The sequence below is a fragment of the Gekko japonicus genome, unplaced genomic scaffold, assembly GCF_001447785.1.
Source record: "Gekko japonicus isolate JY-2015 unplaced genomic scaffold, Gekko_japonicus_V1.1 scaffold87, whole genome shotgun sequence".
Lineage (NCBI taxonomy): Eukaryota > Metazoa > Chordata > Lepidosauria > Squamata > Gekkonidae > Gekko > Gekko japonicus.
In genome coordinates, this window is record NW_015164184.1 from 488,911 (window position 1) to 504,943 (window position 16,033).

At 42.8% G+C, this 16,033-nt stretch overlaps 1 protein-coding gene across 1 annotated transcript in view; it reads left to right on the top strand.

Annotated features, from left to right (window-relative positions):
* ARHGAP12 (Rho GTPase activating protein 12) overlaps positions 1-9,267 on the top strand; it is a 94,710-nt gene extending 85,443 nt beyond the window's left edge. The window contains 5 exon segments of the mRNA XM_015408109.1: positions 803-901; positions 3,661-3,738; positions 4,045-4,179; positions 7,143-7,245; positions 7,692-9,267. Of these exon segments, the coding sequence (XP_015263595.1) occupies positions 803-901; positions 3,661-3,738; positions 4,045-4,179; positions 7,143-7,245; positions 7,692-7,866 (590 nt within the window). The 3' untranslated portion in view covers positions 7,867-9,267.
* The last annotated feature ends 6,766 nt before the right edge of the window (positions 9,268-16,033 follow it).

Here is a 16,033-nt window from a genome sequence, read left to right on the forward strand (position 1 = left end):
TATTTATGTTGAATCTCTTCAACATGTATTCATACAGTTACCAAAAATAATTTGAGCTTTTTAAAAAATTAAGGTATTAAACTGTGTGGCATTTTAAACCAGTTAGGTTGTGAAGGTACATAATCACATTTAGTTTGTGATTATTTATGTGCCTGATATAGTGGAGGGGAACTTGATAGGAAGCGAATGTTGTTGCTGATAGTGCAAAGGATGTTGCAATGTAATCACTCCTTCTTTCATCCTGACATGAAACTTGACCAGAGACAGCAATTTGGAGTCTCAGTACTTTGGCTTAATAATAAATTATATACCGAGAGCCTGCAAGGAATCACATGAAGGGAGAAAAGCTAGGAAATCCTACCTCTCCAAAAATTGCCCCCCCTCCCCCCCGGCTGTCTGTAAACCATCCAGGGCTGGAGCAGGCTAATTTCTCCTTCCTTGTTTTCTGCAGTTTAAAGTCCCTTCTATTAACTAGATTTCTGTGCATTCGAAATTATTTACATTAGGTAGTCTTTTCCATCAGCTGGTACGTAGTTCACACTAGCTTCTTTATTGTAACTAATTATTTGGAGCTAAAACGTCAGTGGAAAGGTTATTGAATTGATCATGGCTGTAAGGCAATATTAGGTATTTTTTAGTCTCTTGGCTCTGATTGGATGCTGTATAATGCTAGAAAGTGAAGAATTCAATAAAGGCACAATGCAGCCATGTTCAGTACTTTGGGGATAATTTGAATGTGTTCTGTGTCGTTCTGAGGCACTTATCCCCTCCTTTGTGACCGTTTTCCCTTCTCTCCTTTCAGATCAAGTGTTTGGTTGCAATTTATCCAGCTTGTGTCAAAGAGAAAATAGTACTGTGCCAAAATTTGTGAAGTTGTGTATTGAGCATGTTGAAGAACATGGTGAGTAGAAGATAATGTCTTTGTTGTTGATAGACAATGTTATTTAAAAGTACATTGCTAGAATTTTGTTGTTTCAAGTGATAGAGCATGTTAATATAAGCAGATTTTATATAGTCCCTGCATAAGGGTATAGTTCTCAATTTTTTCCCCAAATCATCATTTGGAAGTTAGTTGGAGAAATAGATTCAGCTTCCCCAAGTTGGACCATTTTGGATTAGCCATTAGATCAGTATTGGGACTCTAAAAACACCTCCATTTTGTCCCGTTTGGGCTCATTTTGAAGCCACAGAGCTTCTCCTCAGGTAGTTTTAGAGCTTGCTGTGATACTACATAATCCTCCAAATATGGATGGAAGCTTTCAAGGAATGTCCCCTGAAACAACAGAAGTAACATGAGTTCTATATGAAATGAAATCCCTAACAATATTTTGACTCAACCCAAATTTCCTACCCTCACTGCTGGAAACCTGTTGTCTAGATTGCTTAGAATAGAATTATTCCCTATTTTTATGACCGTTGCACAGTCATAAACTAGAGTACTGTGGATGTACCAGGTTTCACCCCTATGACTGTGCAGTAAAAGAATCCCTGAATGAGAGAGACACTCATGGTTGCACATGAAATGCAGTGGGTTTTTTGCCTGTGTACACTGGCTTAAATTCCTGAGGGGGGAAAATCCTTAAAAACGCCAAAAAGCCTTGCAGCACCATCCTAAGCAAGTTTACTCAGAAGTTTCAACCTTAAGCTACAATCTGACATGTACTTGGGCATGTTGAAGCCCATTTATTTCAGTCAATTCAACCGCACCTAATAACTCTGTTTTTATAATATTTTTTTAAAATTATACCCCTGCTTCTGCCCTACCAGCAGATAATAGTAAGACATAAACAATTTGAAACCAGTAGTTTAAAATGAAGTAATAAAATGCAGCCAGCAAATAAAGCAAATCTCAAGGTTCAGCAGAAGAGGAAAAAACTGCCTCCAGTAAAACAACCTGCTAGAATTCCTTACAGCCAGTTAACTGATGGGAAAACATTGTCTTAACCAGGCAACTGAAGCAAAATATTTTTTAAACTCTCTCTCTCCCTGATGGTTCAAAAGTGCCCTTTTGCATTCATTCCTCCCCTTCCCTCAATGAAAATTCTTTCTAAACAATACTGGCCTGAAAGCGAAGAGGGGACAGGAAGTTCCTTGGTTTCAGTGCCCCCAGTGAGAATGCACTGTTGTGTGTATAATCACCCACTGCAACACTGTTGACAAGAGAACATGGAGGTCAGCATGTGCAGGTGATTTCTGTGTTGGTAATGGCAAAGGCAAGCCTTAAGGAAACCCTTGTCCCAGACAGTTCAGGGCTTTAAAGGTCATTGGCCCTGGAGACCAATGCTTAACCAGTGTAATGTGATTGCATTGGTCTGTCCCTGTTAATCTTGTAGTTGTGTTTTTTTGGGGGAGGGGGGGGAATCTCTCCTTTTTGAGCACTTTCTAAGGCAGCCTTGCATAGAGTGGGTAACAGTCACTAAAGTGTATCCCACTGTGGAAAGGTATATCAGCCTCCACTGATAAAAAAGCATTCCTGACAACAGACTACACCTGACCCTAAAGGAGCGCATCCAGACTGAGATTCTGAGTCTTAAGAGAGAGTGGAACCCCATCTTAAAACATCTCTGCGTCAGCACCAGGATCAGCTTTATCATCAGTCCACAGCACGTCTGGATTAAAGTTCACTCTCCTCCAGCCCATTATTGATTCAGTTTAGCACATGTACACCATCACTGCTACTGGATGGAAAGTTTTAAACAGAGCTGAGCGTCGGTATGCTGGTGACACTGCTGTCCAAATCTCCAGGTAGCTTTCCCCCAAAGGGCTTTAAACAGAACCTGGTGGCCACCCTGCAGGGCAGAGCTCAAGAAAAACGCCTCCCAAAACCAGCTTCTCAGACTCGAAAATAAATGGGCAGACTTTACAGATTTTTCAGCACTGGGGTGATAACAATCCCTGTATCCTTTCCCTGGCAATAGTTTGGCTGCTGCATTTTGGACCACCTGAGTTTCTGGACCATTTTCAAAGGCAGCCTCTCATAAATGCAAGACAGTAATCTAACATGGATAAAATCAGAGCAGGGATCACTATGGCCATAATTTTTATTTGTTTGTAATAGCTCATGCATTGAATGTGACTGAATGTGAATACAGTGAAAGGTAAACTGACAAAGAAAGCTTGCTTGAAAGAACTACTTGCTTGAAGTCAAGGTTGCATTTTGGCACCCTGATCTTCTTAGGAACCCTTCCTTTTAGTTGACCAAATACTTTTGCTGTTGTCCTGATTTGAATAGCTTACACTTATTCAGTGTAGTATGGGGTGTCAGATGTCTTTTGAAAGGAAACAATGAAAGCTGCAGCATTCTACTCACAATCATAAGTTCCAGACTGACGTGAGTACTGCTGATGTAGTCCCACTTATAAACACAGCAAGGTATCACAGGCATAACAGCACCATATCCTTTAAGTGTATATTGTCATTGTCTAAGGTAACAAGGGGGTAAAGAATGAGGAAGAGATGGTAGAGCTCATAGATCATCATACTGTAGATGCTAAAAAGGTAACACGGTGTTCACACTTGGCTTTTATTGCATCATAATTTTTGCTTTGCTGAAACTTCAGTGGTGACTTCCCTTCTAAATATTACAGCCTCTCATGTATACAGCCAGACCTAATAAACTTTAGGAAACCACTTACTGAACAAATTTGAACTGTGTTTTAGGACTGGATGTCGATGGCTTGTACAGAGTTAGTGGCAATCTTGCAGTAATACAGAAGCTGAGATTTGCAGTTAATCATGGTAAGTTCCCATACAGTAGCAATTAATAGTTGTAGTGACAGTACTTGTAGTAGAGCTACACTGACTGCTAATTTCATTAAGTCTTCATAGAATGATGAATTAGGGATGCTGCATTTACGAATGGTCTAAGGGGAAACTGGATCACATCTGATAAAGTTTTTAATATTGATTTTAATATTTTGTCAGAATAGCCTTCTCTCCTTCCTTATGTGAATGTTGCATTTGTGAGTAAATTATGGTAATAAGCTCAACAATCTAGCTGAGACCTCTAAGACTTCTGTCTTTATCACATGCTTTCTCTTTCAGATGAAAAACTGGACTTGAATGATAGTAAATGGGAAGATATCCATGTCATCACAGGAGCTCTAAAGATGTTTTTTAGAGAATTGCCAGAACCACTATTCACTTACAATCATTTCAATGATTTTGTCAATGCAATCAGTAAGTCTGTGCCACACAAGTTTTTTACCTTTGGGTGATGACTTGCATAGCATTTCCAGCATGGTAGCCATGTTAGCCTGTTCTGCAACTAACAGCCAAGTTTTGTGACACCTTAAAGACTAGAAAATTTATTATTGTGTAAGCTTTTGATGGCATGTTGTATGTTATACACACATGTGCATACACTTCTGTCCAAAGAAAGAGAAATTGCAAACAATGGGGTCAAAAGCCCTGAAATGTATTAAGTAGCAGTTAGTGTGTCGGTTTTATGGGCAGAACCCAAATAGACTCAAGGCCAAAACAGTGGCCCGTTTACAACAGAATACAATGGTGAATTCTGCTTTGCTGTGCTAGCTGAAAACCTAAAGAGGCACAATTGGTTTTTGTGACAGGCAAAACAAAAGTGATCTGATATTAAGTCTCAATTTACTAAACATAGTCCAGGGTTTGGATAGAGAAGTCCCTGGTTCACCTATCACTCTGTCATGAACTTCCCAGATGGCCATAAGCAAGCCTCTGCGTCTCCCCCCAGTCTATACTCTGGAGGTAATACTCTGCAGGAGTATACCGCATACCCTGCAGTTGTGAACAGGTTTACATCAAAACCATACAGCATAGCATCCAGACAAGAATAAAAGAACATGAAAGACACCGCAGACTGGGCCAACCTGAAAGATCAGCAGTGGCTGAACATAGCCTTACTCAAACAGGACACAGTATCTTATTCCAAGACACTGATGCTGGGAAGCCATTGAAATTCATAAACATAAACACAATTTCAACAGGAAATAAGAGAGTTTAAAAATAAATAGGGCATGGTTTCCTGTCCTGAAAAACACAAAATGCTCTACATCTTACAACAGCACTACAGATAAGATTAGAATTTCAACAGCCAATCCATATGCAAAAAAACCTCCTCAGGAAAGCTCCTCCATTAGCATGTCACAGCCTGGGGAACTCCTACAGCCTGGGGAACTCTCCCTACCCCACCTTCCTGAGTAGATATAAATTACCTGTCTACCATTTTTCTTCTCACATTGACACAGAGAGTACTCTATCTTTCTGTGTTATACCTCTGAGGATGCCAGTCACAGCTGCTGGTGAAACTTCATGTCCTACAATGCCAAGACCACGGCCATACAGCCCAGAAAATCTACAACAATTAAAGTTACAAGAGCATTGTTAGGATTACAAGATAATGCAAGTGACTCTCTGGGCCTCATTAACCAGTCAAGAGGAGAAAGAGATGATGAGGTGGTTCTTCATCATCCCCATCTTCTTGGGCAGCCCTCTTCTCCTGGGCCTCCCAGTCTGGTGCTCAGCCATTAGGAGCAATACTTTCTTCCAAGCTCCTCAGCCCACTAAAGCTACCCAGAAACAGCACTCCTCCAAAAGGCTGCCCATGTTTTGGGAAGGAGGGAGGTTATTTTCATAGCCTGAAGCCTGAAATTTCAGAGATGATGTGGAAGGAGGAGAGTTCTTCCATGTAGGAATAATTGGACAAGATCAGTCATCTTCTCGGCTGTTTCTTTCAGATATACTGTGTAGAGCCCGAAAACAAATCTTCAGAGCCAAAAGTGCAGAAAGACGCGTCTCCACTCACCCCTCCTCAGAGATAACCTTTCTGTTCCCTCAGTTCTTTGAGGAGACATGGGATCAGCTCCTAGCTAAATAAATCTTGTTCAGGAATAAATAAATCACTCAGGAAAGATTCTCTAGGCATCACCCAGTCACCAGTTGTGGGTGCACTGATAACTTCCTTAGCATGGGGGCATGTTATACCTAAGGATAAGGAAGGTTTCCACACAGACACTGTTGACAGGAAAAGGGAATTTGCCGTTTGTAAGGCCCGTGACATCTCTGACTCTGCTGTCAGCACTTCAGGAGCTATATCTCTGTTTTCAAGTGCTTTGGGGATGCTCAGAAGCTGTGGAAGTCAGTTTCTGAAGTGATCAAGGTAATGGTGCCATTATATTCTTTTGTCACAGTTGACTTTAACACCACAATCCCTATGGGTATAATACATTGTTGTATAGCAATATGAACTGGCAGAGACTGATCAAGAGAGAGATCTTGGAGTTGTAGTAGATAACTCACTGAAAATGTCGAGACAGTGTGTGACTGCAATAAAAAAGGCCAATGCTATGCTGGGGATTATTAGGAAGGGTATTGAAAACAGATCAGACAATATCATAATGCCCCTATATAAATCAATGGTGCAACCTCATTTGGAATACTGTATGCAGTTCTGGTCACCACACCTTAAAAAGGATATTATATGTTTTGAAAAAGTGCAGAAAAGGGCAACTCGAATGATAAAAGGGTTGGAACACTTTCCCTGTGAGGAAAGGTTAAAGCGCTTAGGGCTCTTTAGCTTGGAGAAACAATGACTGAGGGGTGACATGATCAAGGTTTATAAGATTATGCATGGGAAAGAGGTACTTTTCTCCCTTTCTCATAATATAAGAACTCGTGGGCACTCAATGAAATTGCTGAGCGGTCGGGTTAGAACGGATAAAAGGAAGTACTTCTCCACCCAAAGAGTGCTTAACACTTGGAATTCACTGCCACAGGAAGTGGTGGCGGCTACAAGCATGGATGGCTTCAAAAGGGAATTAGATAAGCATATGGAGCAGAGGTCCGTCAGTGGCTATTAGCCACATGGTATAGATAGGGGCTCTGGGGCAAGTGATGCTCTGTCTTCTTGGTGCTGGGGGGGGGGGTCAACAGTGGGAGAGCTTCTAATGTCCTGGCCCCACTTGTGGACCTCCTGATGGCACCTGGTATTTCTGGCCACTGTGTGACACAGAGTGTTGGACGGGATGGGCCTTTGGCCTGATCCAACATTGGCGTCTCTTATGTTCTTAATGTTGGCCACTAGGTGGTAGTATGTATTAGCTAATGTCTTCAGAATAATGTTTTCCACTGTTTGCGGAAGTTTTACCTTTTCCTTCCTTTCCCAGAACAAGAGCCCAGGCAGCGTGTTCCTGCTGTACGAGAGCTGATTAAACAGTTGCCAAAGCCAAACCAAGATACCATGCAGGTGCTCTTCAGACACCTCAAAAGGTAAGCAGTGCATGAAAGCATAACGTGACTCATTCTGTAATTTGTACAAATAAATAAGGAAACGGGGCAAAATTGTGCTTTCCCATGGAGGTCACCTTGGCCATCCTGTCACAGTTTAGCCAATCCTAGTCCTCAACACAAGATTAGATTTTATACATCTCTTACTTAGTATAAATTTGACAGGGAAAAGCCGGTGTTACAAGGTTTACTGTTGGAGGAAGATTTTGACGTGTGTTGAAGAATGATGGTGTGTTTGGCCACATGGCTCAGGAATGAGCGACTGTGACTCTGTAAGGTTACAGTGTAAGCAGGGAGCTCTGTGTAAACATGGGATGCTTCATTCACTGTATGGTCAGGGGTGAATATGTCCAGTAAAGAGAGCCTCTGCTAAAGGAGGGTAATTGTTTGTGTTGTAAACTTCAATTTTTGTCTTGTTTTGTCCTCAGAATTGTGGAAAACGGAGAGAAGAACCGAATGACCTATCAAAGCGTAGCCATAGTCTTTGGTCCGACTCTGTTAAAGCCAGAAAAAGAGACTTGTAACATAGCAGTTCACACGGTGTATCAGAATCAGATTGTGGAGTTGATCCTCCTGGAACTGAACTCAGTCTTTGGACGCTGAATTTCTCCGAATGCAACTGGCTTTAATGGGAGGCCACCTGGGCTCCGGCAGAAGCTGCATCTCTCTTGTACACGGTGTGTTGTGTTTGCAGACCAAGCAGCGACTCGACGTCTTTGCACTTTTGTGGGAGAGGGAAGTGTGTGTGAGACTTGTTTTAGCTGGGGGTTTTTTGTGGACGCTGTTAAGAGTTCTTTACCACTCAATGTTGTGAAAATTTCAAGGTTTGTACACTTGCAATTGCAGACCGAGTATGTATGTACACACTGGATTCCATGGTAAGGGAAGCTAAACCCAAAACTTGGTCTGGATAATCTGGAATTGCTTTTTAACGTTGCTTTTTACTGTTCAGTTCACCACGGCGTGGGGAAGATAAACCCCATCAACTGACTTTGAAAAACCTCCATGGGCATTTTAAGTGAATAATTGCATTATGTGCTTACATGTGAATCTTTTAAGATCATTCCTGATGCTGTCTACAGAGTTTCTGCATTCATTGACAGGCTTTAACAAACAAATGCTATTGGTGGCCAGTGTAATTCCTCGCTTGAGGTATGGGGGTTTTTTTTTGTACCGTTTAACTTTGTTGTGCAGATTCCTTAACTGGTTCACTTGGATGCCTCACTAGTATTATTTAAAACTCTGAACTGGTACTCATATCCAACAGAGGATATACCATGGTCTGAAACGAACTAGAGCTTTTGGTTAATAGAGTTCATTTTTTTCAGGGTATTGCTTGGGCTACACTTGGAAAACTAAATTACATCTAACAGTCCTTAATGAAAGATTGGTTTTAATGCTGTACTGAATTCTTGGTCTGAACCTGTGGTAGTAAAACTAGATGTAAATACAGTCTGAAGCCCTAACAGCTTTTGGTTTTTATACTTATGCATTGTTGTATAGTCTCGGAGTACCATCTAGTCACACATTTCTAATCATGGGTGGATGTGTAACAGTTATTATAATATCTCCCAATGGATGTCTGGGATTTCACAGAGAAACGGGCTAAAACGCTGTGCACTTTTAGATGCTAATTACATCTGCATGCAAATAAATGTAATGCAAATGGTACTGGGGAAATACTGAGTGTGCTTGCTTAAATGGTTAATGCACTACAAGCAAGAGCCACTGATATTTAATATGTACAGGAGATACATTAGAAAAATGTATTACAAATTCTAACATCTATAAATAGCAGAAGCCTATGTTTGAATAGATGGATGTCTGGGAAATAATGAAAATGCTAAATTTCAGGATTCCTTTTTACATAAATAATGTAGATTGATTTGTAAAATAGGTTGCAGAAGATTTTGTTACAGGAGCTGTGGTCTGCAGAAGATTTTTTTTTTTAATGTATTTTTCTAGACTAACTGCTGTACCTGACATTTGCTATGTTGAATCTAAATAAAGAGACCTGTTAGCTGTTTTGGAATTCGCTGCTTGAGGTTTGAGTGATATTGTGCCTTGTTGAAACTGGGGAACAAACTAATTGGTAGTGTCTGTGTTACTTTTCAGTATTTGTTTTGAAGAAGTAGCAGAAACATTGTCCTGGTCAACTTAGAAAACCTGTTTAGGAATAGTTGTAATTAAGATGCTTATATGACCACTAGGAATAAGGCCCGTTGTGAGAAGAAATACAACGAGCTCTAGAAAGAGACTCCAGCTATGGCTGGTGGGGCGACGGAGGGAAGGGGAAAATTAGAGGGAGGCTAGCCTATTTCCTTCTGCTTAGCTATAAGACAGGGCTGTCTCAAGTCATTTTGCTGCCCCAAGTGGATAATATGGGAGGAGAGCCACATGGTAACAGGTATGGTTCCTTCCCCCATGACTTAGGTTGATTTGGGGCTATGCAGTAGCAGCTAAGGTAGAAAAGCACCTTCTCCTATGCCATGTTCTCTGGGTTTCAAGGGTCTGGAAAGCAGTTCCGTAGCCAGTTACAGGGTTGCCAACTCTAGGTTGGGAAATACCTATAGATTTGAAGGGTAGAGCCTGGGGAGGGCAGGGTTTGGGGTGGGGAGGGACTTCAGCAGGGTATAATGCCATAAAATCCACTGCCCAAAGTAGCCATTTTCTCCAGGAGAACTGATCTTGGAGATCTCCAGGTGCTGCCTGGAGGTTGGCAACACTAAGGGGAGTTCCAGGTTTGTTGAAGGACTTCAGTGAGATATAATGCCATAGAGCTCACCCTCCAAAGCAACCATTTTCTCAATGGGGACTAATCTCTATAGTTTGGTGTCATCAGGAGGTCCACCAGTGGGGCTAGAACTCCAGAAGCCCTCTCACTATGCCCCCCCCAAGCACCAAGAATACAGAGCATCACTGTCCCAGTCATAGTGTTCCATTTCTACCTTGTGGCTAATAGCCACTGATGGACCTCTGCTGTATACAATCCCCTCTTGAAGGTGTCTAGGCTTGTAGCTGCCACCACTTCCTGTGGCAGTGAATTCCACATGTTAATTACTCTTTGGATGAAGCAGTACTTCCTTTTATCTGTTCTAAACCTACTGCACATCAATTTCTTTGAGTGCCCATGAGTAAGGATGGGCACAAACCGCGAAAATGGAGGTTCATCCCAGTTTGTGAGATCACATAAACCACAAACCTGCCTGTTTAATGAACTGGTTCGGTTTGTGAGGAACCTCCCTCCTTTCTGCTGGGGGTGGCTCCCTGAGCCTAGCAGAATGGAAGGGGGGGGGGATGATCTTGCAAAAGCCATTTAATGAGAATACTCCCCTTTGCAAGCCATTTCAGTGATCCTTTTTGCTCCCCCATACGTCCAAGCAGGGGGGAATGAAAAGCGTCACTGAAATGGCTGGCATTTATTTCAGCCTAACAGGCTGAAATGGATGCAAGCCATTTCAGCAATCCTTCTCAATCCCCCCCCCCCCCCGTTCCCACCGCAAACCTCCAAAATCATGTGGAGGGTCACGAGCAGCCAAAATCCCTCCTCTCCAAAAGTATTACAGCCCACTCTGTTAGGAGGGCAGCTATATCCACAGCCCTGGAAGCCAGAACTTCCATAGGGGAGATATATAGGGCATCTACCTGACCCAATACTTCTACCTTCATACGCCACTACAAGGTAGACAAAGGAACATCTTCAGATACAGCCCTTGACCACTGAGTCCTGCAGCAGATAGTGCAAGAGGATTTAAGGGTGTTGAGGCTTTTTTTACTCCCCTGGGGGACAGTATGCTTTGTTACATCCCCACTTATCCAGGTCTTCTCATTCAAGGAAGAATGGCACACTGATACTTACCATGAAAGTCCATTTTCCTTGGAAGTGACAAGGAGACACCCCCCCCAGGGAAAATGAAACATAGAGGTGCAGAAGGATAGAGATGTTGTAGAAAGAGAGGGAAGTTCCCTGATCGGGTGATCAGCCCATTTGTTAGTCTGGGTTGTGCTGTGTTGCTGTGCTTTCTAAGTTTTTCGGATCATCTTGTGGGCCATGTGACCTACAGAAAGTTCTGGACTGAAGGGGAGATGGGGGAACTCCTCCCCTCCAGAACAAGAAAGCTGGACTTCCTGCCACCAGAAGTGGAGGAAAGGGAGTCCCCCACTCATTTGGGTCTCCTTGCCACTTTCAAGGAGAATGGACCTTCCTGGTAAGTACCACTGTGCCATTTAAAGGGACAATAATCTTAAACCAATATGTTGAACAAGTAAGCCAGTGTGGTGCAGTGGTTAAAAGTGTCAGACTGGGGTCTGGGAAATCCATGTTAAAAATCCCACTCAGCCTAACCTAGTTTACAGGGTTGTTGGGATAAAACTGAGGAGAGGAGAATGATGTAAGCCGCTTTGGGTCCCCACTGGGGAGGAAGGTGGGATATAAAATAAAGCAAATAAATAAAACAAAAAAACACATGTTGTCTCAGGGCCTCCAAGGTCCTGCTGGCATTCTCATGTACCAGTAAGTGAAAGTGATCCGAGTAATCGATGTAAAGTTTGGGTAACACTTTAGCTTTGGTTCGGGGCAGCTGTCTACGATGCCCTTCTCTCCCCATAAGCTGTACATTGGGAACATTGTCGAGTGGTAGAGTTAGGGTTGCCAAACCCCCCGGTTTGCCAGGGGTCCCCTGTTTTTTTGGGGGGGTTCCAACACCCACAGCCACCCATCTCTCTCCCTTTAAGGGTGTGCAACCTGTGTTTCATCCCAAGCGCGAACTCTGCAAGCTTGCAGGGAAAAGCCAGCTTCGTTCTTAAAAGGGAAACACAGCTTCTCTTAAAGGGGAAACGCCGGCTGCCGGCTACTTTAAGTGCAGGAAACTGCTGTTCTGGAGATCCGGCGCATGGCCGGGTTGGGGGGTGGTGGCAGACGTCCCCAACGTGACGTCATCACGTTGGGGATGCCCCACCCCTTCCAGGAACGCCCCCAAAGTCCCCCGCTGGGGGTGGAAGATGGACTTGGCAACCCTAGGTAGAGTACATAAAGAAGCTCTGTGATTCAATTCTTGATATTTCCAGCTCAAGGATCGCTGCTAGAAGCTCCACAAGACCTCTGCCTGTGAGCAGGGAGAGCTGCTGCCAGTTACAGTAGCGCGTATTAGACTAGATGATTTGGTAGAAAGTAGTTTCCCATAGTTTCCGTTACAATTTCAGATATAAAGTACCTTAAATCTCTGGTGACTTAATTACTGGTGTGTATCCATGTAGTTCACACCATGAATTTAATTGTGGTTTGTAAATTTACATTTTCTGTTTTAAAACATGATACACAAATAAGAAACAGAGTTAAAATTGCTGTTTATTACAGGGGGGAGACTTCTGCAAGTCCCCAAGGGGACATACAAAAGAGACGGCCTTCAAAATAACTAGTGTCAGACAATGTTGCAATTAACATATCAAAGCTGTCCGGGCCAACACATCAGCAGCGATTAGCCTGGAGTGTGGCTGTCTCTCAAAGGAACAAACAAGTTTTGCTAACTTAGGGTGTGCTTTGTTGGCCGCAATTGCTGTACTTTCCTCGGGATGCTGGCTAGGATGCCACTAATTAGTGACACTCAGAATATATTGAACTTTGCAAATTAAGTAGCTGTTTAGTCACTACAGGTTATTGTGGAATACTGGCAACAGAGCCAGTGCTATTTGGATTGACAAAAGATATCTTTCACTCTGGCCTTGTGTGTTGGACCAGTGTGCTTAGAGCAATGTCCTGAAGTTGTGCGAGGGGTCAGACATGTTTTTGCCCTCTACCTACTGATAGTACTCAACATCATTTTCTAAAAAAATCCCTTTATAGCATGCTTATCTGTATTGTGACTATATAGATTCCTGACTCCTTGGTATCGTTTAATAACAAGGACAGGTCAGAGGGGAGGAAGGGCATTCACTCCAGTGCGATTGTTAAAGGAGAAGTTAAACTGGGATAGCAGGGGAAGGTTTGGGTGAGCCTTTATGGCCAGGCAGAAAAGAGCAGCGGCCTGTTGCAATCAGTGGCTGATTTATCGGCCATAAAGTTTGGCCAGGCCCAGGCGGGCCCAGGGACTCCAAAGAAGGGGCCAGTCGCTGCATGTCTAATGAGGCATTCCAGAGCCACCAAAGAGGAGAAGAAGGGAGCTGCTCCGGAGAATCTTAATGAGCCTCCACAATGGCAAAGCTGTGCAGACCAGCAGCTGCCGAGGAGGCTGCTTTTCGGCTGGATCAAGTCCTTACAAAATAGCCCATCCTCCTAATAATGGAGCTTAAGTGAATGTTTTCTGCATTGCAATTTTGCTTAAATGGGGCATTTGTAAAGCGACTAGTTTAGGAAAGGGGTCTCTCTCTGCTCTTCCTTTTATTCCTCTGGAGGAGACTAGGTGGAGGGCAGCTTTGCTCTGTTAGAATTTTTTTTAACATTTTGATTGACTTTAATTGCTCAGAGAACGTTGATTCGAGAGAAAGAAGGCTCTTGGCTTTGATCACCGGTTGCATTTTTTTTTCATTGCAAAGTAATCAGATGTGAAAGCAACTTCAGAGTTCCACAAAGGCCAGCCTTAACTGCAGATGTAGAATTAACTAGCTGGCTATGGCTAGCCCTATCTGCTCTTATTAAAGCTTGTCACTAGTGCGTTAATCCGTTTAATCTTGCCTCTTTAAATTACTTGTACAAAAGAAACCTTTTCTCGGGCATTCAGGAATGCGAAAACCAGCCTTTAGATGGCCAGATTCCTTCGCTTTCCTAACAGGAGATACGCCACGAAGTGAGCAGTAAGAGGGCAGCTGCCTCCCTCTTTTGGAGGCTTTCTGGAGGTTCTTTGCTTGCGGCTCACCAGGGCAGGTGAAGCCCCGAGATCTGGTAACAATAGGGAGTAATTTACAATTAAAGTCACAACGCTTGGCCTAGATGGCTTCTATGCTACAGATGCACTTAATGCATCTTTCTCTAACTTAATTTAGGTAGACTTTTTGTTGTTGTTGTTGCTAAAACAGGCTGTAGGGACTTTAGAGAGTCAACATCAATCCGTTGTTGGTCCAAAAAGTTATTTCCATGTGAATCTGTACACACAGGGGACTGTAAAAGCCTACCAAGGTGTTGACATTCCTTCTGCTATTTTGCACGGACACTGAACCAGCCAGCCCAATTTGTGTTTTTCAAATGATCTTTTAAAAATAACAATTTGACATCTGCTGCAGCCCAAAGAAAGTTTTATATCCCAGGTGCAGAGATATTTTATAGACCACTCTCAATCTTGCTTTCCTGCAGAAAGAGGTGGCTTACGAGGAAGTAACAAGATTTACATTCAAAAAGATGAATTTTGTAATTAACATCTGTGTTTGTAGTTACTGAGTCTGAAAGGATGTTTTATTATATCGACAGTCCCATCCCCGATTTCTCCGAAGAGGAATCGGCATCACAGTTTCATGACAACCCTCTGTGGTAGCTTAAACTGGGAGTGACCATCCAGTTAAAATCATGCCCGAAAATATGGTTGCCAGTTTTTAAACTGGTCCTTCTAGCTATTCCTTTAATATCTGTTTGATCTGCAAGTAATTATCAGGCGATGTTAGTTAACTTCATCCCATAAAAAGTTTCAGCCCCCCCTTTGCACGCATTGAACCTCAATTAAAGGGACAGGACATTTTTCCTCTCCGGTTAGCAACCCCTAAAATTTACATGATGAAGACATAGCCAGTGGCACTGACCTGGTGAAGACAATTTGAAGATATCTGAAGGATTACATTTATTGGAAACAATTAACTGGAAACAAACTTTTAATGAATAAAACAGACATTTGTACTCTGAACATTGTTCAGTCAAAGGCTTTCCTGACTGGTTATCACATCAGACAGCAGGAAATAAGAATCTCTTCCTTCCCTGATGAATCTTTCAAGTTTTGAGGAGTATCTCTAGACTGGTAGGTCAACCAGAGACCACAGGGAACAAATAGGTTTTGGTTTCCTTCACAGGGAGCTGAAGCAGCCAAGGCAACTCATTTGAGCCCAGGGTAAGACTTCTGAATGGCATCGATTTCAAGGGGAAGAGTCCTTTTGGGATGCAATTCACATTGCAGTTTATCTCCCCAAACTATTTCAAATCACCTTTTAAGTTACCGTTTCTGGGACGTTGATACAGGTTTGGAAGCAACATACATGCACACAGACATCACCGCATGCCCTCATTTCCTTGCCTGTCGTTCCTTTCCCCTTTTTGGTAAGCGCAGCTATTTCTCTGAGGCCTCATCCACCCACCTGCTATTTTGCCTGCACTGAACAGTCAGTGTGACTGGAGAGGGTTTGTTTCCTTATTTGTACAATCTCCTCATTCAGAATGTAGGCAGGAATGTGCCGTGCCTGGCAAGAGCTCTGGCTTCGCTGCTTTGCCTGCAGACAGCGTAAAGAAGGGCTTGAATAAGTCCTGCCACTGACTTTGAATGAGGCTGTACTGAGAATGAGAGATGCACTGGGTGCAGAACAAGCTGAAAACCTTCCTAGTTACAAATATTAAAAAAATTCCCTTTTAATTTGATACAGCAGAAATTGATGAATGGACTATTTTCTTTTTAATGAAAAAAGTTTAGGTAAAACAAACTCCTTTTATACTAAGCATCTGATATATATATAAAAGCCCTAATGTATTGGCACTTTCCAGCTCTCCCACTGGCTGTGCTGTGTGCTCCATCAGCCATTGGCCCATCAACTGCCACTCAAGAGTACTCATGTGCCATTGGCTGGTCCTCTCCTCTTGGCC